Here is a 27010-nt window from a genome sequence, read left to right as displayed (position 1 = left end):
TAGTTCAGTGCTATTTTGGTAACAGGTTGTCTCAAATGATCCTTTTTTGCGTGATCCTCACGGGAAATTAGTTTTAAAAGGTGTGCTTCACTTTGATACAAGCCTTTGATTAACAAATGATAATTTTACCTTCTGAGTGGGACCAATTTTTAATCTCTAGAAATTGAAAAGATAACCTCTAAAGTATGAAACTTTGAATTCTCTTGTCATCGCATTTTTTGGAATAAATTTTGCTTGAAGTTGGATTAAACAATTGCCAGTTCTTTTGTATTTCGTATATCAACTGAAGGCTTAATTAAGCTTCTACAGCGCTGCAAAATCGGGAGCCATATTTTCTAGCTCCGCTAACATGTTTTTGCTGTTTAGCTACCATACCATTAAAAAGTAATATTACCTATTTCAAGCTTTTCTTAAACTTGCTGTACATTTATACAATTATTGTAACAAATATTGTCGATTTCATAATTTGAAAAAAAATGAAACACTACTTCGACATTTTCGCTACTTTCAAAATAATTAAGACGTGATCACCAGACAGAAAAAAATTTTTTCAAACCCCTAAGCTTATTTTTGTTAATTATTTGAAAAGATAGCAGCATTAAAAGGTACCTTTGGTAATTCGAGACATAATTATTTGGGGGTTCTATAATTCATGCTGCACTAAAAGCGTGCTTTTTGCTAAGAATTATGATCAGCCATTCTGAATTAAAACAGTATTGTATATCAACCATTACTAATAATAACATCAAGATAAAAGCATGCCAAAATGGCCCTGTTTTAATGATTTAAAAATAAGATTTCAGACAGACAGCCCCCCACAGACGCTATATTGAGGCCTTTTTGTGTGCCATTGTGACTGGAAATTAAAAGTGATGGCTGCGAAATTACTCTTTTCTTTGAGCAAATTTTCCAACACTTAGGAGATGAGGTTAGACAAATGTAAATTTTGTGGGAATTTAAGTGGGAAGCGGTAAACAGTTAAATGTTGACAAAAGACAAATTTAATTTGGGAAATTCAGCAGATTCACGCCGAATTTTGCAGACTGGCCGCCGGTGTTTAACAAGGAATAAATTGTTCCTCGTAATTCGAATCAGAAAGTCAATCTAGCCCCCGCAGAATTTCGCATTTGCAAGTCAAATCGAATCAATCAAATCTTCTAATTTTAGGTCTGAGAATAAGCTCAACAGAGTGCTTTAGACAGAACAAGCATAAAAGTGTTTATCCTTGGTTAGATGTCAGTTTAAACAATCTTCGTGGATCTGAGATTTTTGATCAATTCAAATCATTGGTATCATTTTTTTTTAAAATCTACCGATGCTTGTTTTACTAAAACGAGACAATGTTTTTAATTTATAATCAAGTACAATTGACTAGGCATTTTTTATATCATAGATTTTGATTTCGGCTTTAACTTATAAAAGTTATAAAAGGAATTGATTGAGTTTAAATGGCAGTTGTCCAAACGGAATAGTTGCAATTCGAAGAAACGTCAGTTTTCAAAAACGTATTGGTCGCTCAATCAGAGCTTGCATATCATCATCGTTATCTATAATGGCCCAAACGCAGCTATATGTCGAAAATTCTAATTAAAATATTTTACGGCGTGAGGTCAATAGAAGTTGAAGCATATGATTTTAACACTTTTTTAGTTTAGTTTTCAGACACTTTCATTGATGATTCCCAGGTTGAGGAGTCGAATTCGGATATGCTTCCATGTTTGCCACCGTTCACAGGTGCTAGCAAGTATACGTACGGCCAGAGGTGCCAGCTGTTCTCATTAAAATTCAAAACAAGAGACAATAATATAGTACATTTGCTTCTGAGTTGCACATAATGTACACCAAGTAAGCAGCTGCGGAAGGGTCACAAATTTTGAAAAATTAGTTTCATCAATATTTCAAAATAAGGAAGTGTTATCAGTTCAACTGTAGAGTGTAGAACAAGTTTATCTGGCTCTCTGCAGAAGAAAAACCTTAAAAACAATTGCATAAATAAAAATAATCTATTAAAACCGATGAGATGCATATTTATGGTTCCTTGTTGCCCGCATTGTTGGCAACGCCTTCATCCTTTGTGACACATTAGTCCCTCAGCTTAGTTTAAATTGTCTTCTTAAATTGTGGCAAATTTATGATGTCAAAGGGAGAAATTTGTAGTAAATTTGTTTTTGTTAAAGGGAATTCTGCAGATCGTCAAGAGTAATTCTCTACTTTCAATCCTAAAAAATTATTGATATAAACTACTTGACCGCAAAATAGTTTTTGATTTCTCCTCAAAATTGCGTTAAAATTTTTTTTTTGATCCGTTTCTTTTTTGTGTTTATTAAGAGTATTGTAAGAACTATTGTTTCTTTGTATTGAGCTTTTTTTTGGAAAACAGAAGGCTTCAGACAATTCATAGCTGACAAAATAGCAAAAAAAACAACTTCAAAAATGTAAAAGTAATTATATTCTTTTCTAACGTTTAGACTTGATTTCGCAAATAATTCTTATTTTTTCATCAAAACTCACTGTTTCTATATTTTAAAACCCACGGGAATGTCAAAAACCAGTTCCAAGGAATGAAAAAAAATTCAACCAAATGCATTGTTGAAAATTAAAGACAAAAACTTTCTTTATCATTTTTTTTGTATTCCTCATTGTGTTAGAGCAGATCAATCGAATCAGCCTCCTCTGGCAGGATGCAGGACAGAAGAATATGATGTTTACAAAGTTTAGGGGTCAACAGGATGAAAAACATAACACAAAAAATTTTTTGCATTATGTGGGGGTTTCTGTAAATTGAAGAATATTCAGTTTGTTGGTTTTAAATCTTTTTGAATGATAAATATGTTTTCTTTTTCAGTTAAAATGCAGAAAATATAAAAATTTCGATTTATTTATAAAAATTTTTATGAAAAGAAGCCAAAACAAAATTTTTATAGGTAACCAAAATTCACCAAGGCTGCTTTACATGAGCCATTAGAGACAACTTAAAACCGTTAACAAGTGGCAGAGTAAAAAAACTGTCAGAAATCTTCAAAAATTGGAAAGATTGCTTAATATTGGCTACAAAGTTCGGTTTTGAAAATTTTGCAAAACCAGACTTATAATTAATTTAAACAACCGGCAACATATCTGTGAGATTAAAAAAAACGCTTTAGCCCATTATGCTCATGAAACATTAAAAGCAACAAAATTTTCAGAAAATGCCAAAAAATTTTCATCTCAATTTTAGTGCCAATTTTACTATAAGAAAACGCAATTGCCTCTTGAAATCCACATTTTTGCTAAGATAAAGCAAACAAGATTCATAAGAACGGAGACGATGCATGAGTAAAAATAAGTTGAAATAATGAAGATTAAGAAAGTTCTGTTTTTGCTGTCGGGGTTTGTGCTTGTGTGATTGTGTTTCTGTGTGTGTGCGCATGCAACTCTTTGGAAGTTTGTACGTTTTTTCGTGCGTGTTTATTGTGGTGGTATGTGCATATATGTGAAATATATATTTAAAAATATTTATTAAAAACTTCAAAAAATTCATTTCAAAGTTTTTTGCCCGACAAAATTCACACCTTTTAATTCAGAAAAACAAGCAGAATACCTAGATTGACGGTGACAAACATTGTGTAAAGATCAACTAACAAGAACAGAAATTTTTTAGCAACTGATTTTTTTTGGTGTTTGTGTTTGTTTTCATGTGTTTGTGTTTGTATGTGTAAAGTGTTTGTGTGTTGTGCGGGTTTTATGGAATTTTTTGTGTCGGAGTTTTTAAAATTGTACTGCACCTATCTTTCTAGAATGTGTTGAAAATATTTTTTTTGTCTGCCGATAAAAGACGGCAAAATCTGGTAATAAAACCGCTGGCAAAATGAAACAGTTAAAATATTTTTCTCTAAGGCATATAAGTTGCTTTCGGCTCCTCCCAACGGTTTCTCTGATAGGAATTAAAGGTTGTTTTTGCTACCTCGAGAAATTTGTTGGAACATACCTAGCTACACAACGACTCGCTCGGGCTATCTTGTTTTGGCTTAAAAATAGCAATCTTCCAACCCTCAATTTTAATGATAAAATCCTTTTGAAAAAACTGATGATTCAATTTCAGTTTGATTTCCAAATCAATCATTGCTGCTCTAATATATGACTTTTTGAATAATATTTGAAAAAGTTCGAGACGAAAAGAGTTACGCGCTGAAAAAGATAGAAATTCTGCGCAATGATAAAGTGAAAGCATTGCTGTTAAAAAACGTAGACAATCGTAATGTCTGATCCAATATTATTTTAACAATTTAATAGGAAAATGTACTCCTAAGTTTGTAGACACATGCAGTTACGAGACAATTAAAAGAAACCTAAAAAGGTATCTAAAAAACTAAAAAAGAATTCTAAATCTAAAATAATTTTTTTCTAATAATTCTTTGAGACAAGAAGAAGTCAATCAGTTATAAGCAAATGACACTTGATTTCAAAACAAATTCAATTTTATAGAGTGCTTGTTTTCAAAAATTGCTCGTCATTAGTGAAATATGTTGATATCAACGGTGAGTCAGAAAATTTTTGTCTAAACCATAAAATTGCTGCAATGAACTCAACTGTGAATTGAATTCTGACGAATGCTCACGTACAGCCACGCTTATTGCTTTTTTCCCAATAATTCTCCGAGACAAGAAAAGGTCAATCAATATAAGTTACTTAATTGTGAAACTCTGGCATGAAACAATTTCTTCAAAGGAGGAATCGGAAAATACATCTTACACTTGAGGCCTTTGAAAAAAGACAAGAATAATGATATTTTTAGATATTTATTATTCACTTTTATAATCTGTCATTTCAAAGATTCCCTCATAACTATCAATTATTCTCGACTACATTTTTAGGTTTATTTTTCAATTTAAGTTTGTTTCATGGCCAAACAGCCAAATTCACAAGTGTTATTTCTATAAATTTTCTACTTCTTTGAAAATTCTTTTGTTTCTTCATCGATTAAAATTTTAAAGCTCTAGTGACTGCATTGAAAAGAAACTGCCTCTGCGCGTGATTTCAACTTTTATAACCAGACGCCTTGTGTTCCCACGGGAGTTGCGTTTTGTTATTTTTATAACACGATGCAACCAAAACTCTTTTCCTCAGTTCCGACATCTCTTTATACGTCTAAATTCCTTGTTTGTTCAACAGCGTGCTTTAGTTTAGCTTTATTTTACTAAAATCATAAGTGCTTTTTCCATATCGCGGTCCCTGGCTGAATTATCCCGTTTGCCGTACCAAATATCTCCTAAGAAGTTTTCAAGGAGGCACGGCAATAATTTTTTGCTTTGAACTACATTCACCGATAGACAAAATAATCTCTGTACATCTGCTTTTTGTCAAGCACAAAATACTATGTTCGTTGAAGCTTTGTCGATAGTCATTGTTCATATTTTTCCGGAGGCAGAATGCTTCAAATCAGTTTAATTCGAGTATTTAAATGAAATTGAAAAAAAATTAAAACAAAAAAATGCCGCGATTACGCGCAATGAAGAAATGACAGCATACTGCTGTTAAAGTTCGTAGCAAATGGTAATTTCTAAGCCGATAAGGTCTTTGCAATTAAAGAAAAGCGCTCCAAAGGTTGTATACCCATGCAGTTACGACGCTACTAAATGAATCTAAAATGACTTTTTCTTTGAACAGATGTCACGTGAACAACCTCATTCTACAAAAGTCTCCATTTTCTCGAATATTAAAGTTTTCCATCCTGTAATAAACAAAGAACATCAGTAAATTGTTGCAGCATACCAATCTGAGTGTCCTTTTATCTAAAAATCTCTTTTTTTTTGCATTTGAGGCAAACATATGAAAAATGACAAGTTTTTTCCAGTGGTGAGTATATTTTCGAACGTATATAAGAAAACGTATGTTTTCGAGCGTATGCCACTACTATTAAAAAATCTTAACCTCTTTTGGCTTTGGACCTTGGACAATGATGGAACCTTACAATGAAAAAATTTAGATCGATATAAGTGAATGCTGTAACTAATTTTCCCATCACACATTTTTTCGTCTATTTTAAATATCTGCTTTTAAAACTATCATATTATCATCATTGTTCTGATAATCCCAATGCCTTGGTGTCTCATTAATATAAAAAAATAAAAGGTTTTTGGGTAAGTGGGTTTGATTTTAGCAATCAAATTTGTACTGATATTAAGATCGTCAGGCTGCTAAGAAATAGCCTTGACCAACATTCAAAGCTATAGTCATATTGTTTGTCCAGATCAATATTTTTTGTTTCGACCCAATTTAGTGGGGTCGAGGGATCTATATGCTCGACTGGATTATTTTGTTCAGTCAACTTTCGCCGATCGATTGTCAGTGGTATCATTAGAAAGATAGTCAAACCTAGAACTTCAAAGTAAAAAGATATTCGCTTTTCCGAGGAGTTATGGAGGTTTAAAGTTTTGTGAACATGAAACTCACTACGTTGTTTTGGCCATATTTTTGGGCAATTTTGCTGAAGTTTCGATGAGCTTTGCTAAAACTAAGAAAAACACTTTAACAATAGTGTCATGGGTTTTACTTTCAAATAGAAAACAGAGTTGCTGAGCTGTTTGAAACATCTTTTTTGGCTAAACTTTTGTTTAAAATTTTGAAAACTCAAAACAAAAATCAAAAACGAACATTTCATCCTCTTCGCACAAACTGAACGGTAGACGTACAAACTGCTAAGACATCTTTCGGTTATTCAAATAATCGCTATTGTTACCTCCGGTTCCAGGAAAAGTGTTTTTCAACTACTATTTTAGCAGTCTTTTGTTATTTTAAATCAATATTTATTAAAATGCATAATTTGCTTTTGATACATTAAGATTTCCCTAGCCAAATAATCTATAAGACAATCCCCTGGGACAATGACACCCTATACAACCGCGCAGCAGTATCAAGGCTAGTTTTGTTTCCATCGTTTTGGGCCAGTTTTGCAAAGAAAAACTGTTCGGTTTGTTTGTTGGTCTGTCCTTTTTAAAGAATTTCCTTGCATTTTCTTCATCCAAATTACAGACAAATTTCTCGTAATTTGGAGGTTCAATTGATGAGAAGTCCGATTTGTGTTCAAATGACACCAAGTTGATAAATTTTGCGTTTTATTGGGTAAAAATTACGGTTTTTATCGCTCCGACAAAATCTCTGTTTTCAAGAACTTGAGTTTTGCGAGCATCTGATATTCTTATTGTAGTTTTATGAATGAGCCTAATTTTGAAAAATCCTAATTCTTTATCTAAGGAGCTCATGAACAAACTAAGGGCGCTGTCATTAAAAACTTGCCTAATTTGTTTTTTTTTGATAATTAAAGAACCAAATGATGTGAAATTAAAGCTCAATTATTGAAAAAAATAATGAAAAAAAATGCAAGATTATTTCAACCAGAAGCGAATGGTTTTTGGCTTCTGTACTGTTTCCGGAAAATTGTTCTTGAAATTCTGAACTCCGCCTTTTAGCGTTGTTATTTTTTGTTCTCCTGACTTAGTCTTTTTAATGAGATATACAATCGATTTAGTTGAAAGCCTATGTTTGTTAGCGTGTAAGCCTTTGAAGCAATAAAAACAATTTTTTTGAATATTTGTCACTTTTTTCCACTCATCTCGGCAATTGTTTATCGTAGTCTTAGCAAAAAAGATTAGTCTCAACATTCTTTTCCAAATAATTCGATTTCAGTATGCTTTGCTTTGCTGCTTTGTCAATTATATAATTGCTTTTTGTTGTTGCTACTAAGAACATTTATAATTTTTTGGTTTTTGTCAAATTGTTGATGTTCTTTTTTTTCTGTATTGTCCATTTTTCAAATTATTGACCGCCTGTATAATCATATCAAAAGTCAAGTAACAAAATAATGGCAAGGAAAGTGAGCGCGATTGATTATGTGAAATTTTATTAGCAAAAAACTATGAATATGTAGGCTTCCACACCGTTTTCTGTCCAATTTCCATTGAGTTTGTTTGTTCTTTAATCAATCAGCACTCGGGATAACGACACCATTCACTGATTGAGGGAGTTTTAAATTGAATCATTCAAAAATTTTCTTTAAAGCTATATTTTCATTACTTTGGAATTAGTTGTTTTGAACAATTATAAACGTCTTATATAATTTTGATCCCTATGTTTTATCTACTTGTTAATTTTGCTATATAAAGACAGTTTTGTTTTCTGTTGAACTTTATGTCAATTTGTTGAGATTGTTTTTCGTATGAAACTACTTTGGTTTTATCATTAAGGTTTTTTATGATGGCCACTGATTTTTGCTCTTAATTAAAGCTTGTTGTTTTCACTTGTCATTGTTGCTTGTTTTGTGTCTTTGTCTCGATATCGACCGTTTCATCAGCATTCTCATGAGGATTTTTTTAAATTTTGTGGAAAAGTTTGAGTTTATGGCGATTTTGTAATTGGATATCAATTGTGTTTGACCAAAAAACGAGGTTTTGAAAGTTTTATATTTCTTCCTCAATTGATGGTCATTTAATAAGAAAAACTTGGCTGAGCGGGGTCGGAACAATATTTGCCAACGCACAGTACCGATTCTCCTTGTTTCGGTTGAAATTTAATCGTTATATTTCCAGCACTTGAATAGAAGTTTAATTTTTATATTTAAAGCACTTAAATATCATCATTTGTTTTCATTTCTGTAAAACATCAATTTTGTCTGAAAAAGGCAAAAAAAAAATATGAGAAATCTACTTTTTATCTACTTTACTCAACACAATATCATTATTAAACTCTCTGAACAGTTGCTGAACAATACTTTGAAGATTTTAGCAAGATAACACGGAAAAACCAAATTTGATTTTCACTTCTAGTTTATTATCAAAGAAGGAGGCTCGGTAACGTGCGTTTTCACATAAAGTTCCAACCTGGCTCATCTTCATTTTTCACGTAAATGTCTACCAAATGAAGAAGAGATAACAAAAATTTAACCTTATCAACATTTAGTTCAACATACTACTAAATGAATAAAACAATCATCTTTAGAGGGCCGATAAGACCTGTGGTTGCCATAATAAGACCACCAGAAAAGACGGCGATAAAAATCAAAAAGCTACGAATATTAGTCAGGACCAAAAATTACTGTACATTTTCGGAAAAACATTGATAACCAAATCAAAATGGCATCAGATAAAACTTATTTTAAAGAAGGTTAACCCCAATTTCTTTAGAAAAAAAGTGAATTTGTTTCTCAAAGCGACTTGGTAACAAGTCGACAAGAAATTGGCGACGTTTCAAAAAAAAATTGAAAAAAAGTTTTGTCAAACTGGTTAGAATCATTTTACATCAAATGATATTATTGAGATATTCTTTTATGCCTCCTTAGAAAGTGGTTGAAACGTTTCAATAATCCAGGATACGACAAAAAGAGTCAAGAAATGCAGCAAAAAAGTAACAAAAATTGCAGGAAAACATTTTAGAATTAAAAATTGTAGGAAAACGATATTCCAGCTAATTAAAACATAAGCTATTCGTTAAAATTATTAAAAACTTCTAAGTGCGTTTTTCTTGTCAAATTATCAGAAGATTGGGCATTATTCTGGTACTGTGAAAGGAAAACAAAAACCCATAAAAATTGACGAAATTACAAAAATCATGTATCTTTTATGAAAACTGGTTGTACCAAGAACAGAGACTATTTGAGAAAAATAAAATCGTTTTTGGGAGCAAATTGTGGTTTGGTAGACAAGGGATGTGACTTGTCTTTAAAGATTACAAGCTAAAAATTAACAGAAATCAGATTTGCTAATCTCAGAAATCTACTGTATTTTTTTAATAAAGAAAAACTTTCAAAATTCAAAACCAACATAAGCTTTCGACTTGAAGAGTATACATTTTATCTTGCAATTTCTTTGAAAACTATTTGCTGTTGTTATTAGCGAAACAAAGTTAAAAGAATGTACAATAAAATTTAATACAAGCTGAAAAATTTCACAAACAACTTTACAAAACCATTGTGATTAAGCCACTCAATTGATAAAAAATTATCAGCAGGAAAATTGCATCTTTTTGTAAGTCTACTTTGAACATCGAAGTCTTTTCTGTATCTCAAAAAGAAAGCAAAAAAACCATAAAAGTTGAATTTGATCTAAATTTCGCAAAGTAATTCTCTAAACAAATATTCAAAGCCCTGAAGACATCAGTCAAAACGTTTAACCAACAGAAAAATTATTGTTTGGTTCAAAATAACATTTAGTGGTCTCTCAATAATGAAGCGAAGTTAAGATAACGATACAACTTTGTAAAAAGCAAAAAATGTAAACCAGAACAATAAAGTATAAGTCGAACAATACTCTTAAATTTTTGGGAAAAATTTAATTTAAAAGTCAATTAAACCGGTAGCTAATTAAAACTATGAATAATTAATTTCATTTATGTATGAGTGTTGGTCACTGAGACCTTTAATTACCCCATATTTTGCAAATGACAACAAAAATTAAAAGGCAGCACACCATTTTCTGCAAGAGAACGATATCGCCGCCCTTAAAACCATATGATATGCAAACAATAAAAATGTTCAGTTACAAATTTTGTCACGTTTTTCAGTTAGATTGTTAAGTAACGATACGGTTTTTCCAACGAAACACAAACCACAGAAAAAATGGGCAATTATGCACAAAAATCACTAAACTTAGTATGAAAACCGCCGCAAAATTAGTTTGTATTCTATAAGAAAGAATGTTTGTATTTACTGAGAATAAACTAAAAATTGACAAAAATAATGACTTACAAGTTCACTTACAAGTTGACTTACAAGTTCAAAGATGCACTGACGAATTTTTAAAACAAAAACATTCAATGACATAAGAGACATTAACCAACAACTGAATTCATATACAGGTTCACTTACTTCTCATGGGTGAAAAATCACTGAGGTTCACTTGCACCTCAAGAGGCCATTTTCATCTCTGAAGGGTAGATTTTGTATTCAGGCTTCTAGAAATTAACAACTGAAAGCGAAACATAATAATTCAGTTAAATTTTTTTAAACTGTCCTTCAAAGCCACTAAAACCATTTTTTTCTGTGAAAACAAATTATATCTATATTCAGCCTCATTTTTACGCCAATGGGAGCAGCCATTACCGGAGCTGTGAATTAAAATTTTGTCAGTAATTAACATTAAAAAGACAAAAGCAAAATTTTTGGAAAAGGCAGCACCAAAATAAAAATAAAAAAATCTGATTGTAAAAATAATTGATAATATTAAACATATACCTTGCCGCACGCCCAAAAAACCGCCCAAGTGTTCCAAATATTTGCAAATAAGATCAAATGTTGAGTGAATTACTTCAAAAATTAAAAAAACATTGGTGCATTTTGTATAATTATCGAGTTAGCGGTTTCTACGTCTCCATTTCGGGCAAATTTAAACAAAGTGGAGCAAAAAAGCATACTTTGTGCAAATTTTGATGAAAAAAATCTGAGTTCTGAAAAATTGAGTTTTAGCCAAAAAAACTCCAGTCAAACAATTCAGCAGCACTCCACTATCTCTAACTGTAACAATAGCACTCTGCCGTTAAAAGTTTTTAACTCGTTTTACTTTATGTTAGCACAATTGAGCGCAATTTTAGCAAAATTTATTGAAAATGTGAAAAAAACCGTCAAATAGTCACAAAGTTTAAAACTTGACAACTATCTGTAAAAAACGAAATTCGAAAAATCTTCTTTATTCCAAGGTATACGTGTTTTCCTCATCAAGGTATACGCTATCTCCAGGGTACGTGTTTTTTAATGATACCACTCACAACTCTGTAAGATGAATATATCGATCGGCCAAAATTTTCTGAACAAAAAACCCATTTGAGTATATAGTTCCTCCGTCCTCACTAAAGTGGTCGGAACAAAAAGAAACTAAATTGAAAAATAAACTTTTCAAATCAGGTATTAGATAAATAAACCTATGACCGTCATTGTTGGAGATCAGTGTTAGAGTAACTTAAATTTGAAATTGACAATTGCCTCATAATTTTGTGTTTCCTTTTTGTGATTTGTTCTTCATCTTCGTATACAAATATCTGTCAACAAATATCTGTCTACAAAACATTAGGAAAGTTATTTGTATTGTATATTTACTTCACGTTTTTTTTTTTAATTTTTAGAGAAAAACTTATGGACATATTGGCGACTCTTCGTAGAAGTACGTCTCTTTTTGTGTTTCATATCATTGCACTAGGCCTGAAACGTTTTATAGCAGCGTGTTGTATAATTCTTTCGAACGCAATTCAACCATAAAGAGGTTGAATACAGTTGTGCGAAAAAAGTAAAAAAAGAGCAGTTTGTGTGTGTGTTGACTTTATGTCCGGTTAATAACTTTAGGTATTTATGCTTCAAGACCAACAGGGGGTTGAGTATCCGAGCTCTTTTGACCTCAGTACTTTTACGGAAGCCAAATTAGATCTGCTGTAACTTCAAACAGGGCATTTTTTTAATTATAACTCCACTTCAACGTATAATTAAATATAATTTGAGTTACTCACCATCTCGTTTTCTGAAGCGGGCCCCAGGGACTCAATGTATAGCCTCACTTTGACCATGTCTGGGTTTCCTAAAACACATTAAAGTTCACCGATGACCCAGAAAGTTTTATAAATCCAAACATACAATACAATTTTTAATTAATTAACTGAGCGATCTTGCAGCAAATTTGAGCTTGAAGTGCTCCAGTTCAGATTTCGTGTACTCCAAAGTATTTCACAATCCAATGGAAGCAGTAAAGAAAACCACATCGTCGATTAACTTCATTGCCTATATATTGAACGTTCTCCCAAGTGCTTCCTCTATGTACGAAAAAGATTCTTCGAGCTAAAATTCTGTCTCTTTATGAACTACATGATTAAGTATTATTACAAATAGGTTACGAGGCTGCATAAAGAAGAAGCATACTAGTATACGTTTCAGGTTCTAACAACTCGTTTTTAGCTTTTACAAATTTTCACCAATTTTGTTAAATTTTCTTAAAAAAACCCGTACGTTACAGGTTCCAGCAAGTCTTTTTAAATATTGTAAGATAACTTGTCTCTATTAGGTGCTCCACGAATTATAAACTTTTAAAATAGTTAGTAGCTTCGGCGTTTATTTTGAACACTACATGCCAAAAGATACAGTAGAATAAAACATTTTGAAATTAAAATAAACTTTTAGTGTCGAACTTTCAATTAAATTTGGATCTAAGGACAGGGAAACAGCAGAATTGGATCACCTTTCGCTATTAGGATTTTCGAAACTTTATAGAACGATCTTTTTTTCTGTACAAAATTTAAGGTTAAATTTCGCCTATACTTTCACAGGTGGCTAAGATATATAAGTGAGTTAGAGTTCTTTCGTAAAAAAATGAATAACAAAACTATAGCTATCATTGATACATAGAGAAATCTAACTCGCTTGTTATAGGTTGCTCTTTCTCTACATACTCACAACTGCTTGAAAGGTTCAGTAAAATTGACAAGTTACCGCAATTGACAAAAACAGAGTGCGCAAATGATTTAACTAATTTTTAAAAATAATGTCAAGAAAATAAATAAAATTAAAGTGTGTCCCGTTCTTCACCCCTACTCAATTAACCCCCTATCATTTAACCCCCGATTTAATGACCCCTGTATCATTTAACCCCTCTATCATTTCACCCCGATTTTAATCTTTCTATAAAATAAGGATAATTAAATTAGCAATATAATCGTTTGGCCATGCCTCGCGGGTCATGGCCATGCCTCAGCGGCCCATGGGACTTGATATGAAACTATCACAACCGAACGTGGGATTAATTTATCCGCTTAATTATGACAAAACATGCTTTTAATGTCGACTGCTAAGTGACGGGATGAAATGATTAGATGGTGAAATGATAGAGGGGTTAAAAGAGGGGTGAAAAATTCGGGGTTTTAATGAATATGGGTGAAAAGAATTAGAACCAAATTAAAGACCCTTTGATTGCCCATTCTTACTTGTTCAACAAAAACGGATTTTATAGCAGTAATTTTGTTCATAGGTTGCAGGCACAATTTGTTTCAATTTGAGAAGGAGGATATTAAAATTGACCAAATTTTTAAAAGCAGTAAAAAATTGATAAGAACAGTATAAAATTAATGCCAGTCTATGCGGACCAATATATATTTTGCGGCTAATAAGGTTCACACAAAGTTATAAGAGTTGTGGTAGTATGTAACATCTTTCAATTCATTTGGCAACAGCCATCATAGTTTTAAAGACACCGGAAGTTAAACTTGTTCACCTTAAAGAGTGCAAAAAAATTTTAAATAACAAATCACTTTTGTAACTTCTTCCCTAATGACAAAATTAAGTATTTCAGTTTGCATTAGCAATAATTTACGTTGACAAACTGATAGCTCTGAACAGGAAAAATTTTTTGTGTCCGGGTAAAACTGTTCCAGACAAAACAGTTGTAATATCCAAAATATTCCCGGACAAAATAGTCCAGTAGAAGCAGACAAAAAGAAAAATAGTCCCGAATAAATTATGAGACTATTGTAAATATAATCTACATACAAATAACAAACAAAGTCTATTGTTTTTAAATGATACTATTTAAAAATGAACGACAATTTGTTTCAAAACACTTAATTTCACACTAATTTATGTTGTAATGAGCTCATAATATCTGCTCATTGACATACATTATATGAATATACTTAAAACTTTCTTGGGCATAAAATTAACTCTTTGTTTAGTTGGGACTATTTCATCTGGGACTGTTTTATTTGCTTTCTTGCGACCATTTTGTCTGGGACTGCTTTGTCCGGGACTGCTTTGTCTGGGAATATTTTGCTATTCGGGACTGTTTCGCCTGTTCATGAAAATTTTTATTTCAGTAACATTTGTCTCCGTGGATTTTTAAACTATTGCCATTGGATTTTTAAATTAATGCAAAACAGCTCTAGCTAATTAATTGGAGGAAAATTACAGAAGGTCGGGAATTCGGAAAAGATAAGGCGGCAAAATATACTTAAGAATTATCACATCGATAACAAGGCGCTTTCACGACTGTTATTTTGATTCCTAACCACTATTATTTTTCATAACTACAAAAATATCCTTCAAGCTTTGAAACTGATCAAAAATGGATGCCAGCATGTTGCCAATGGTGGATTTTAATGAATTTCATTTCTCGGCCCTTGAAAAGGGGAAAAATAGCAAAACGTTTCAAATTTTTCTATAATTTTGCGGTGACTTGCGAAGTCTTTGCCCTGATTTTTGGGCAAACAGGATTGGGGCGAACCAGAAAACTTATTTTCACAGATTAACAAAGAATGTAAATCTAAATACATTAGTGTTGATTAAATTATATTAATTATTATATTCGCGGAAATTTTAGTTTTCCTTAATTATGTTTTGTTTAATAATTAATACAGTTTGCAAACGACCCATTGACCTCTTTCAGACCTGACATATGTAGTGGTAATGTTGTTTATGCATTATTCAATTTGTTAAAACTTATATCCAAATATTTCGTATCTCAGAGCCAGCAGACATCAAGGAAAGAACATCAAAGATGTTGATTTACGTTTTCCCATACCGTTATCAATTACTTTTCTTTCGTCTTTACCTGACCGCAAAGGGGCGATACACATTTTGAACTACATTTAAGGCACGTCTGATTGTGACTACTTTTTCCACATTTTCTCAATCTTCAGTTTGACCTTGTAAATCAGACAAAGTAGAATAATTTGCCTGAACTTACTTTCAAATTCTAGTGCGTTCCTAATCCGACAGGTTCAAGGATAGAGATGAATTGAATTATAAATACATGTTGGGTACTCAACAACCCCACCACCGACGTAACACAGTCTAGAAAGGCTGAACCTGCACATTTTAATTGGGGCTAGTAAAGACGATCAAGGATGCCTTAAATACAATGACAGCCCAACTACTCTCTCTAGTTATACATGGACATAAATTTCAGCGGCACATGGTAATTTTTTCACATCTTCGAGTTATTCACAACAAAATTATTCTCATCACTTCGAATTATTCACATTGAAGTATAGAGTGGTATTTGGTAACGCCGCTCAAATTTGATTCCTCCCTAACCATAAACTCCACCCAAATTGACAAAATTGATGACAGGAAAAATTGGTGACGTGCTCGTTCTGCAACAAGTAACGCCAATATTAAAATGCAGAGAAATTTGGAGAATTAGAAACTAACATCGGACTGCAGAATTGAACATAAGATGTATCAATTTGCTTACTTTAATCCTCTTCGCAATGTTATCTTGCATCCTTATGTGCTTATCTTAATTTTAATGGTTTCGTTTGTTTTTCAATCTGAATTTGGCGAATGTTCTAGAATTTTCAAAAGTGGTTGCGTGTTCTCCATTTATGTAGTAATCATTTCTGAAGGATGGATGCATCATTGGGTATTTTTTATTTCCGAACGTTAGATGTAGACTTTTTAAAGCTTTTTCCATCTTTGACATCATATTTTTACCATAGACAATGCAAATAATTCGACAGCCGCTAAAAAATTTGAGATTAAGTACCGCAAATTGTATGGCTTTTAAAACTCCTATTTAGGGTACTGAATCTGAGGGGAAGGTTAAGCTAGCAGATCAGCTAGGTAATTTGTCATGATTTACTTGACAGGGAAGGGTGCGTTTTGAAGCATTTTGAAATTAAAAGCCGTGAAACTTTTGGTTAAATATATAATTTGCATTTATAAACACCAACAGCTACTTTTACAACACTTTTCTTTCAACCTCATGATTGCAATGTATCCGCCAATATCAACTTCACAGTGTTTGCTTTTTATTGGGGGGGGGGGGGGTTGGCTTTTCGAGATAGAATACACTAAAAAATGCAAAATTCAGATGATCACCAAGAACTTACGACTGAAGTTGGGCCGAGTTCGGTTGTCGTACTTTCCAGTGTCAAATAGGTCGAACACAAACTTCTGGTACTGGTCCCTAAATATCAGCAGCACTATCTTCTGGGAAAGTTATAACTTTTATGTCATAGAACTGAGCTCCTTGCTGATTATTTTTAATCATCAATTATAAGAAATTCAGTGCCAAAAATGAAACAAAATCAACGTTAAAATCTATCAGCTTCCGTTCAGATTCCGGAAGCATCCATTTTTTTGTTCGGATGAGACACAAACTAATTTAAATACTTAAAGAGTTAAGGAAATAGAAATATAAGTTTGATCAAGAAACACAGCTGGGTTCGAAGGTTAATAATTGTTCCGACCAACCAACTGGGTCTTTTCATTTTCAGTAAATTTTCACGGATCGATAAATTAATCGTACAGAGTTTTTACTAGTATGATTAGAAAGCTTGTCAAATAATCATATTTTTTTCAGTTTTCTTTTTTCTCCGAGGAGTAACGGGATTTAAATTTTTCTGAACGTTAGCCTAACCACCTTTGTTTAGTTCACATTGTTCGTAATCTTTTTGCTAATTTTGATTAATTTTTTTTAACATATCGAAAAGATCTTATCAATAGTCTCATGGGTTTATTTTTAACAATGAATGAGATTTGCTGAATTATTTGAACAAACTGCTTTGCTTATAATTTTGGCTACATTTTTGAAAATGAAACAACTTTTTCTGTTTTTTTTTCTTTTCATAAAAAAATGCATCAAATACGCTTACTTGGACAAATTTTGGCCAGTTTGAACAGTAGTGCACACAAAAAACTGCTATCTCACTCTTCTTTTACTCATATAAGGGCTATTTTAACCTCTGCTTTCTATGGAAGGGTTTTGGAACCAACATTTTAGCGGTCTTTCGATAATTTAAATCGATATTTATAAAAACGAATCAACTACTTTTGATGCATCCCTTAATTGTGCCAAAAGACAATTTAGACAATTATTTAGATCAAGTGCAGTTTTTAGCAGCCGCGCAGCAAAAATAAGGCCAAATTTTGTATTTTAGTTGGTTTTTGCGATGAAAAAGATTCGAGTTGTATTTTGGGGTCTGTTCAAAAGTATTTTTTGAATAGTTTTTCTATCCTCATTACAGGCAAGTCTTGTTTTAATTAAAATTCAATGGATAAAAGCTCCAATTTAGGTGTAAATGAGGTCCATTGAATTCATATTGTGCTTTCTGAAAAAACTCATTGTTTTCATGGCTCCAACAATTTGTTTTTGTAAAATCTAAATGAGTTATTTTTTGCCAGCATTTGATGTTATTTTTGTAGTCTTGTGAATGCGTCTATTTATTCATTTGTCTAATTTGGCATCTGATAATTTTTTATTGAAACTATCTAATACTTTCAGTTGATACATACTAGTTTTTCGCCATTACAATTCATTAAGTATCTAAATTTCATGTTTTATTTTTGATATAATTACTTCTTGGTCAAACCAGCTTTTTCGTAGTTCATTTTGGAACAGTTTTTCTGTTTTAACGGACAAACCTGAAAAACACAACTAGTTTTGCTTCAATTATTGCGCAATTTTGGAATTCAAAATATATCCCGATTGCAATTTATCTTTCAATATACTTTGGGATTTTTTGTTTTTTCTATCTTAGTTACAGATCAGAATGTTGTCAAGTCTAACCTCAAATTTTGGATTATCAAATTTTTGTGCAGTTTAAGGCCAATAGTTATGCAAGATAATTCCAGCCTGTGATTTCTTTGGCTTCAATGCCGTTTGCCCAAAATTGCTTGAGAAATTTTTGAGTTCCACATATTTTTGTTCTTATTTTGTAGTCTTTTGACTAAGTCCTACTAATTACATGCCCAAATTGCTGGGTAGGCAGTAACAAATTAAATTTTTCACTGGTTTTTGTTGAAAACTGATGGTTGTTATGACTTATGGTTTTATAAAAATTGTTTTCAAAGATACTAGTTGTTTCTTCTGAGATTTGCCACTTCTAACATTAATTCTGCCACCTTTTTTTCAATCTCAGCAAAAAAGATGTTGCAATCCCCTTCAAGTTAATTAAAATGTAGTGTATAGTCCTGTTTTATTATTTAAATTTTGATTTTTGTTGGCTATGATTTTACTAGTGTCCATAACTTTTTTCTGATTTTTGGACATTTTGAGTTCTCTTTTGTTGTCTTGTCGGATCATCGCATTGATGGCACATTACGCTACAAATATTTGATCTAAATTTTGCTAAAGTAGTTGAAAATTGGCAGGTAAAGAAGAAATACAATTGATGATCTTTTTTTTAAAAACTAATTTAAGAACTAACAGCAAAAAATCTGAAAAAATCAAAGAAGCTGAATTTTGAAATAAAGTTCTGACGGTTCTCATGCGTAAATTTTAGGGAATAATAGCATAAAGATTTTAATCGCAAACGGTAAAATTTAGCACATTTGATGCAACTATGAAGAAAAATTGTTTCAACAACAGTTTTCCGGGAACACAATGGGAGAACCTCAAAGAATTTTTTAATTTATAGATTTGGTTTCAAATCTCAGTCTAAAAATTTGGTGAACTTCGTGGATGAAAACTCAGGCTTTCTGCTCAAGCAGTCGATAGAAGCAAGGTATCAATATGGTTTTTATCGGTCTGGAAAACATTGCTTCTTTTGCATGTCCCACCCAAACTTATTTTACAAAAATATCAGATCGTTTTCAATTATATCTTCAGATATCTAATTGCATACAATTTTGCGATTTTATTTTTTCAAAGATCTTTTGATAAAAATAGTTTTTGCTTCAGACAAAGACAACTTCTGGTCAAAATAAAACAATTTTTTGTTTATTGACAGTCACTTTTAACTTTACTAATATATTTAGGACAATTGGCCTTTTAATTTCAGCAAAAACGAAAAAAAAAAAAACACGGAAAGTTTTCAAAAGATAATAAATTTAAAAAATGTTTTGATAGGTAAATTTTTAAAATGTGCATCAGATATGCGTTTTTACATGGATCTAAAGATTTGTATTCTGCATGGTATGATATCTCTTTGCTTTGTAGGATCTTGATGTGGTTCGAACGATTAGCTATACAGTTAGTGCATTATTACGAAAAAATGCCCTCAAAACAGGTAAAATATCTTGATATAATTAAACAGGGGTTATGTTGGTTTGTCTTTCCCATTTGAGAAAGATGGAGGTTAATCCCAGCATGGTAAAACCCTTTCGTAGTGTTCATTGATGCGTGTGATATTTTAAACTATCGTTGTGGTTTTTATGGCATTTTAAATTCCCAATTTGGGCCTATTTATGACCCTGATGCGACCTCTAAGTGGGCACAAATTGTTATGGCCTACGAGAATTATCCAAGTAATTTGCAACGCAGAAAGAATACTTAATAAAAACAGAAGAACTCCTTTGATATTTTTGCGCAATCCAACTGCTGATTGGTTTGAAAAATGCAGCAAACAAGTTATTCGTAGACTTCCCACCTACGCCTACCATTGTCCAATTTTACATGAACATCCTCCATGTATTGCAAATTATACAATCCATAAGAATGCACTTCAAAGCCACATCCAAATTGTGTTCAACACATTTCCGTTCTCCGTGAACAAGCTGTTCTCAAAAAGATGAACAAGGAATTGAAAAATGTTCATGCAATTAGTTGAATGATGCGTTTTAATTGGCTTAAATCATGTGCTAGAAGGGTTGAAGAAAATGTTAATCTCATCCTCCTTAGCAAAAAAAAATACGGCGGAAAACAGTTTGAAAGATTCATGTTTCCGCAAGCATCGCATTGAAACGTAATAACGCAATTTTAGAACTCATTTCACTGAAGTAAAAGGCACTATATTTTGTTGACAATCTGAGGCCTGGCAAAGCAAATTTTCAAAACTTATTGACTGCATTGAAACGAGTTGAAATATTGAAGCAGGTTAAAAACAAAAAGATTGGCTTTCGCTATGCTTTGGACGTAAAGTGTTAATTTGAAAAAAAATCAGAGGACAGGTTTGAAAAAAAAAACATTAAAATCTACGTTGTTCGCAACACCCATCAGAAAAAGGTTTGGTGTCGGGTTACCTCAAGCCACAACAATACCAAGAATGCGTCAATGAGTAATTTAAAAATCAAATGTAATGAGAAAGCTCAGGGAAACCGATTGAAATTCTAAAGCCTTTGTTAAATTTTTCAAAACATACAAATTGAACATTATTTTTGTAAGAACGCAAATACCCCAGAGAACAGTGTCTCACATTTAGAGAGGTTTATTTTGTCTAATTTCTCTTTTGAAACTAAAAATCTGACAATAAACTCTGAAAACAGTTACAAAAACCATCTTTGTCTTTTCATTTTATCTGAAAGATCAGCTTTGGAAAACATTGAGTTTAAATAGCGTTACAGGGGCTTCAAACTGTTAGTTGTTAACTGAACTTCGACCGAATTTAGGTACAATTGATGCTCATTACGCCTTTACGACTAAATGATGCAAAGAAAAAAATGAAAAAAGAAGATTGTGTTTAATGCAATTAAGCGAAGGCATGTGTTATTCCAAATAGATTTCTCCAGTTACCTTTTAAGAGCACTATTGCTCCCAAAAGAGGATAAGAGGGGCTAAAACAAAGCTTAAGTAGCGATGAATTCCGTTAGTTTTAAATTTTGTATTTATCGACTCCATTGTTCCGTCAAGTTAAATTCTGCAGATAAATTCAAGTTATTGTGCCAATCAGATTGTTCTTCAAGGCTGATTGATTGTTTGATCGAAGTTTGAGACTAATATAGAAAAGTTGAAAAGACCACGCAAAATGTTCAAAACTGCTAATGTACCGAATTAAATTTATGTCTTACGACGTAAAAAAACAAAGCTATGTACACTCCGAAAAACCGAACAAAATATATAAACAAGAATGTATCCGTGCGTAGAAGATTAGCAAAGAATTACAAAACTCTCGCAAGAAAACTCCTTAACAATTGCTAAAAGGTAATAAATGCAATAAGTGGTGAGAAATCCTAAACTAACCCTGAAGGAAACAAGGCGGCTCGGTAATGTGCGATTGCACATAAGGTTCCGACCCCACTCATCCACAATTTTGGCATAATTGTCTACCAAATGAGGAACAGATAGAAAAACACAAAAAATTCAAGTATTTTTCAAAAAAAACTGGTGTATGAACGAAAAGATAGGCTCCAAAGCAAATAACTCAATGGAGTAAAAATGTGCATTAGGTTGATGAGATATGCCGATATTAAGAAAGCGAGCAAAGACGAACGGCAAAATCAAACAACAATAACAAACATTAATCACATCAAAAAATTTATGTCCGTTTTAAAAACAAAACTTAATAACAAAGTCAAAATAGCGTCAGATAAAACTGAAAATAAACAATCAACTAGTAATTCACCAGAAAAAAAATGGTTATTCACCAGTTCATAATAAAGCTTAGTAACAATTAGACAAAAAACAACAGAAAGCTTAAAGTTAGAAAATTTGCTGAATTTAAAAAGAAAAAACAAATAATTTCAAAGTAATGAAAACCCTTAGGAATCAGCTAAAATATCCCAGGTTTACAATTACCAATGCGTTTATATAAGGGAATTAAGAACTCTTGGTATTCAAGTTTTTTATGCAGTTACAAAAAGAACAACAAACAGACAACAAACAAAAAATCAATGAAAACTTGCCATAAAATGCTTTGGAAGCCGTAAAGCCATACTTTGGCCCCCAAAATATGTTCGATTGCACCTTCGTCGAACACCAAAAATGTATTATGTGGCCGCTTATTAATGAAAATAAGCAACAAATAGAAAAAAAAAGAAAAAAATGCAAAATTATGTAATACGTGTTTCTTTTCGAAAATATTTTTTTTTCCAAAGACATGCAAGCCATTAATTACAAAATTAAAAAGTTGAATAGGTCCGTTCATTCTCCCAAAGGAAATCCTTGAGACATGCAATTATCCTATTATGTAAAACTTGTTTTTATCGAAAAAAAATTATTTCCAAAGACATGATAGCCATTAATTAGAAAATGAAAAAAATGAATACGTTCGTTTATTCTTCCAAAAGAAACCTTCGAGACCTGCAATTATCCAGAACATGTCCTACGTCTACAAAAAGAACGTCAAATATGTCAAAAATCAAAAATTAATTTTTATTTTTTGTGAAAAACCCGTCTCCAAGCCAGTAAATTCATAACGAATTCTTTAAAAACACTAGATTTTGCGACACGAATCCCTTTTGCCACCTTCCCTTGACAAAAATAATGTCATCTTTAGCCTTTAATTAACGAGACCAGGTAACAAACAGACAATAAAAGGAAGAAAATTGCGAAGTAGAAAAGTTTTTTTTTTCATTTTGGAAAACAATTGTTTTCAAAGTCATGAAAGCCATTATCTATCTTCTAATATCTGAACATCGACTCAATTACTCTTCCAAGAAAAAACAATCAAATCGGGTCAAGGTACAGGAAATTAGATACGAATAAAAAGACAAAGTAAAAACGACAGTTAAATACAGAATTAAAAAATTCAATTAAATTCTTCGAGAAAGTATTGTCAAAGCGGTGAACAGCCACAATCTGTATCTTTATGGATTTAAATATTATCAATTGTATGTTATTTTGAACGCGAAAAATGCGATATATGAACTGACAATAACGTGATAATTTGACAAAACTAGAAATTATGAAAAATGGGCAAATACCTAAAAATTAAAAAAAAAAATTGTGAAATCTTGTAGTATCAAAGCCAGAACACCATAACTTAAAGCCTGAAACCGCAATAAAGATTAAATATGAATTCAGCAGAAAGGAGGAGCATTCTTTGATTGCTGACAATCAAAAAATGGAGGCAAATTTCAATATGCCATTTTTTATTTAAAAATCAATTATTTTAAAAGTCAAAACGACCATAAGCTTTCAAGCAATCAACTAGATAAATTTATTTCGAGCTAATTAAAAAGCCAATAGGACCTATCACTAGTGAGCTTTGATTTGAAATGTTCTGTTATTTAATTAATATAAAAAAGATCGAATTTTTTTCAACAAACCGACTGATGACAATCCGAATTTTTTTTTTTGGATTGTAACGGTCCAAGATTGGTACAGAACTAGTCCTGCTAATGTTGACTGTCCATTAGGAATGTTTAATTGTTGGAATGTCATTGATTTGGATATTTGTTTTGTTAAAAAATCAAAAGTAAATGCTGCGTTTTTGATAATCAACGAAGAAAGTTAGCGAAAAACGGCAAAGTTTTATTTACAGAGCACTCTCAACGGAAGTTGAAGTGGACTTAGCCCCTTTTTCAGTCTACAATGATTGCGTTAGTGGTGTTTGGGTGTGCACTTCCTGCAAATTTAATCAGAGTGGAATAAAGAAACTTATTTCGTGCTGTTTTTGATGAAAAAGTCTGAATTTTGTGAAAATTTTACCCGGAATTTGTGACAAAAAGATTCAATGAAAATAGCCGACAATTTTCTTTGTCTTTAAACGTAAAATTAACAACATTTTCATGAAAAATTTATTTAAATTATATCAAAATTGGCAAAATTTTAGTCAAAATTTCCGAAAAATTTGAATGAAATCAACGGAATTCACTCTATTTTCTCGAAAGTTTAAACCTCGATATCTCCCTGTCAAAAACGAAAATCAAAAAATGTTTTTAAATTCATATTCTACGCTGGAAAAGCTTTCTAATGATACCAGTCTCAACTCTCTTGAACAAAAAAAACCCAGTTGATTATATAGTTCCTCCCCCCTCAAGAGGGGTCGGAACAATTAATTGGCGCAACTTGGGATAATGAACAAGAAGTGAAGATAAATGAAAATTATTTCCGGTTGGAAAATTATTGGAGCAAGGAAATTTAAACAATTGCGAAAACAACTGACCAACTAACAAAGCTAAACTATTGATCATTAGCAAGTGTTAATTTTATAAGAAAATTGTGATTGCGGAGACTACCTGAAATGACATTAAAAGGACAGCGAAAATAAGTATTGCAAAATATAAGTAAAATCAAAATTAAGTAATTTTTAAAATTAAGTAATGTCAAAGTTCTTAAAGCTCTATGCTGAACTCCTTCACTTGCACATGCTTATTTAGAAAGCACAATCAGACGTGATCTGTTTAAATTTCCAGTGTTCTAAAAAGCAAATTGTGTCGAAGTGAGAAAAAGCTTCAAATCAAATTCTTGCGAAAAATTTTAAAAAATTTCTGTTCGAGCGCAGTAAAGCGAATGAGTTGTTTCACTTCTAAACTTATGTCTGAAGCAACAAAAAAGCAAATACTGGCAACATCACAAACTTCACTGAAATATTCAACTAGTATCAAAGTAAAAAGCTTTCGGGCATCAACTGCATATTAGAAAACGGCTAAAAGCTATCACAAATGATTCCAAGCTACATGACAACAAAGAATACAACAAAAAGCGGCAAATTTCACATTTCACAAATAGTTTGTGAAAAAAATAGGGTCAAAATCAGAGCGTATTTTGATTAAAAATTTGTTTAACTGAAAAATTTGGATGCATTTGAAAATGCCTCGTTGGAAAGCCAATAACTCTTGTCCCAATTCAAAATGGAAGGGAATTGGCTCTTGTAAATCTTGTGTTTTTTGGTACATGAAACTTAAATTTAAACCTTTTCAGCACTACAGTGATGAAGTAGTTTCATATAGTCTAGCATTCTTCGTATTCTACTCGATTTGAGTAACGCACATTCGGGTGGACCTTGTGCAGGCCTGTTGGCCTCGTCGTCTGCCCTCTCGAGATCCAATATCCAACACAACTTTTTCACTATTTTTGTTTTTGATAACATAAATATTTTGTAAATTCTTTTCTTTATTCTTTTTCTTTCTTTTTCTTTCCATTTCTGTATGAAAAATTGATTTGAGATTCCGCTAATTTTCTTTTTGTTAGGAACAGACTACTCCAAATGCATACTTGAGTGAATTTTTCATTCAGTTAAAGTAATTAAACCAAGGTGTCCCAAAAACTGATACCGATAAATCAGATATAACTTCAATTCCGGAAGCAAGCAAAATTTCATATAACAGTAACAAATTTTTCATAGTGAATAATATTTTCATTAAAAGATGAATCAATTTTTTTCCAACATTTCAACTGAAAACTTACTATAATTTAGCGTGTCATTCTTGATCTTTTTATTGTTTTTTATATTTCGTTTTATTATGCTTGAAACTCAAATGATCTTTATTAGCATTTCCAGACGTTTGATTTTGTTAATTCTTTTTGTAAAGATTATTTAAGTTTATTAGCGTAAACAAATCGTGAAAAGGCTGGGATATGAAAAATTTGAAACTTTGAAAAACTGAAACTTTTTGATATCTCTTCGACGACAGATCCCACTTTTGGTTTCTGAAGGGCCTTTCATATCGATCGGCCAATGTTAACAAAAAAGCCAGGGTAGATTAAAATTTCTAACCCTTATATAAGTTTGAGGTTTAGAACATTAATCTATTCAAAGCGTGTGACGATTTCAAACATACATAAAATTCTGAAATGCAATTTGACTTGTGGCTGAAAATACTTTCAGATATTAAGGATTATAGTTGTAAAGACCTTAAGACAGTGTCATATGCAAATTTGTGACCGCCTAATTTATCCTTCTGAAATGAAGGGTGTAATAATGCCACTAATCTCAATAATAAAAGTTACTCTCCAGAAAAGAAAATAGGTCGAGAAATCATCTCCATCAAATGGAAAGTTAATTAAATAATGGTATGCGTGCGTTGAATTCGTGTAAGAAATGCAGTGAATGCGGTGAAAAACCAAAATTCACAACTTGGTACCAATGCAGTTCTTTCAAGTCCCTTTTTGTTTCAGCGATGGATCTAGCACTACTGGACCGTTTGAAAAAGTACGCTAAACTAATCGAAAAAATCCGGTGAAAACAGTGAACAAAATTCACCATTTGTAAGTATTAATCCTAAATTAACGGCTGAAATTAATAAAAAGCGAAATAAATAACAAAGCAAAATGAATAAAAGTACGCCTTTTGTTTTAACAAACTTATGCAACAGTCAATAGTTCCGTCTAATAGGCCGGTGGTTGCAGTGAGAGAGGGTTGGGAAGGGGAGGGGGAGTGCTCGAGTGTAGATTGCTAGCAGAGAGTTATGAGAAAGCTGTGAACAATCTTTTTCGCCCCTTAACATTAGTGATCGAAAATGGTCACT

The 27010-nt window shown here is 32.0% G+C and overlaps 1 protein-coding gene across 1 annotated transcript in view; it reads right to left on the bottom strand.

Moving 5' to 3' along the window:
• Positions 1 to 12124: 12124 nt before the first annotated feature.
• The window catches only part of LOC142335363 (uncharacterized), a 49519-nt gene continuing 34633 nt past the window's right edge, over positions 12125 to 27010 (bottom strand). Inside the window, exons 2-3 of the mRNA XM_075383824.1 lie at positions 16831 to 16907; positions 12125 to 12533 (exon numbers count right to left, since the gene is read on the bottom strand). Coding sequence (XP_075239939.1) covers positions 12442 to 12533; positions 16831 to 16907 — 169 coding nt within the window. The 3' untranslated portion in view covers positions 12125 to 12441. The remainder of the gene's footprint in view (positions 12534 to 16830; positions 16908 to 27010) is intronic.

The sequence above is a fragment of the Convolutriloba macropyga genome, chromosome 2 (genome assembly GCF_964194025.1).
Source record: "Convolutriloba macropyga chromosome 2, txConMacr16.3, whole genome shotgun sequence".
In the NCBI taxonomy this organism is placed as follows: Eukaryota; Metazoa; Xenacoelomorpha; order Acoela; family Convolutidae; genus Convolutriloba; species Convolutriloba macropyga.
This window is presented reverse-complemented; position numbering and strand designations above follow the sequence as displayed.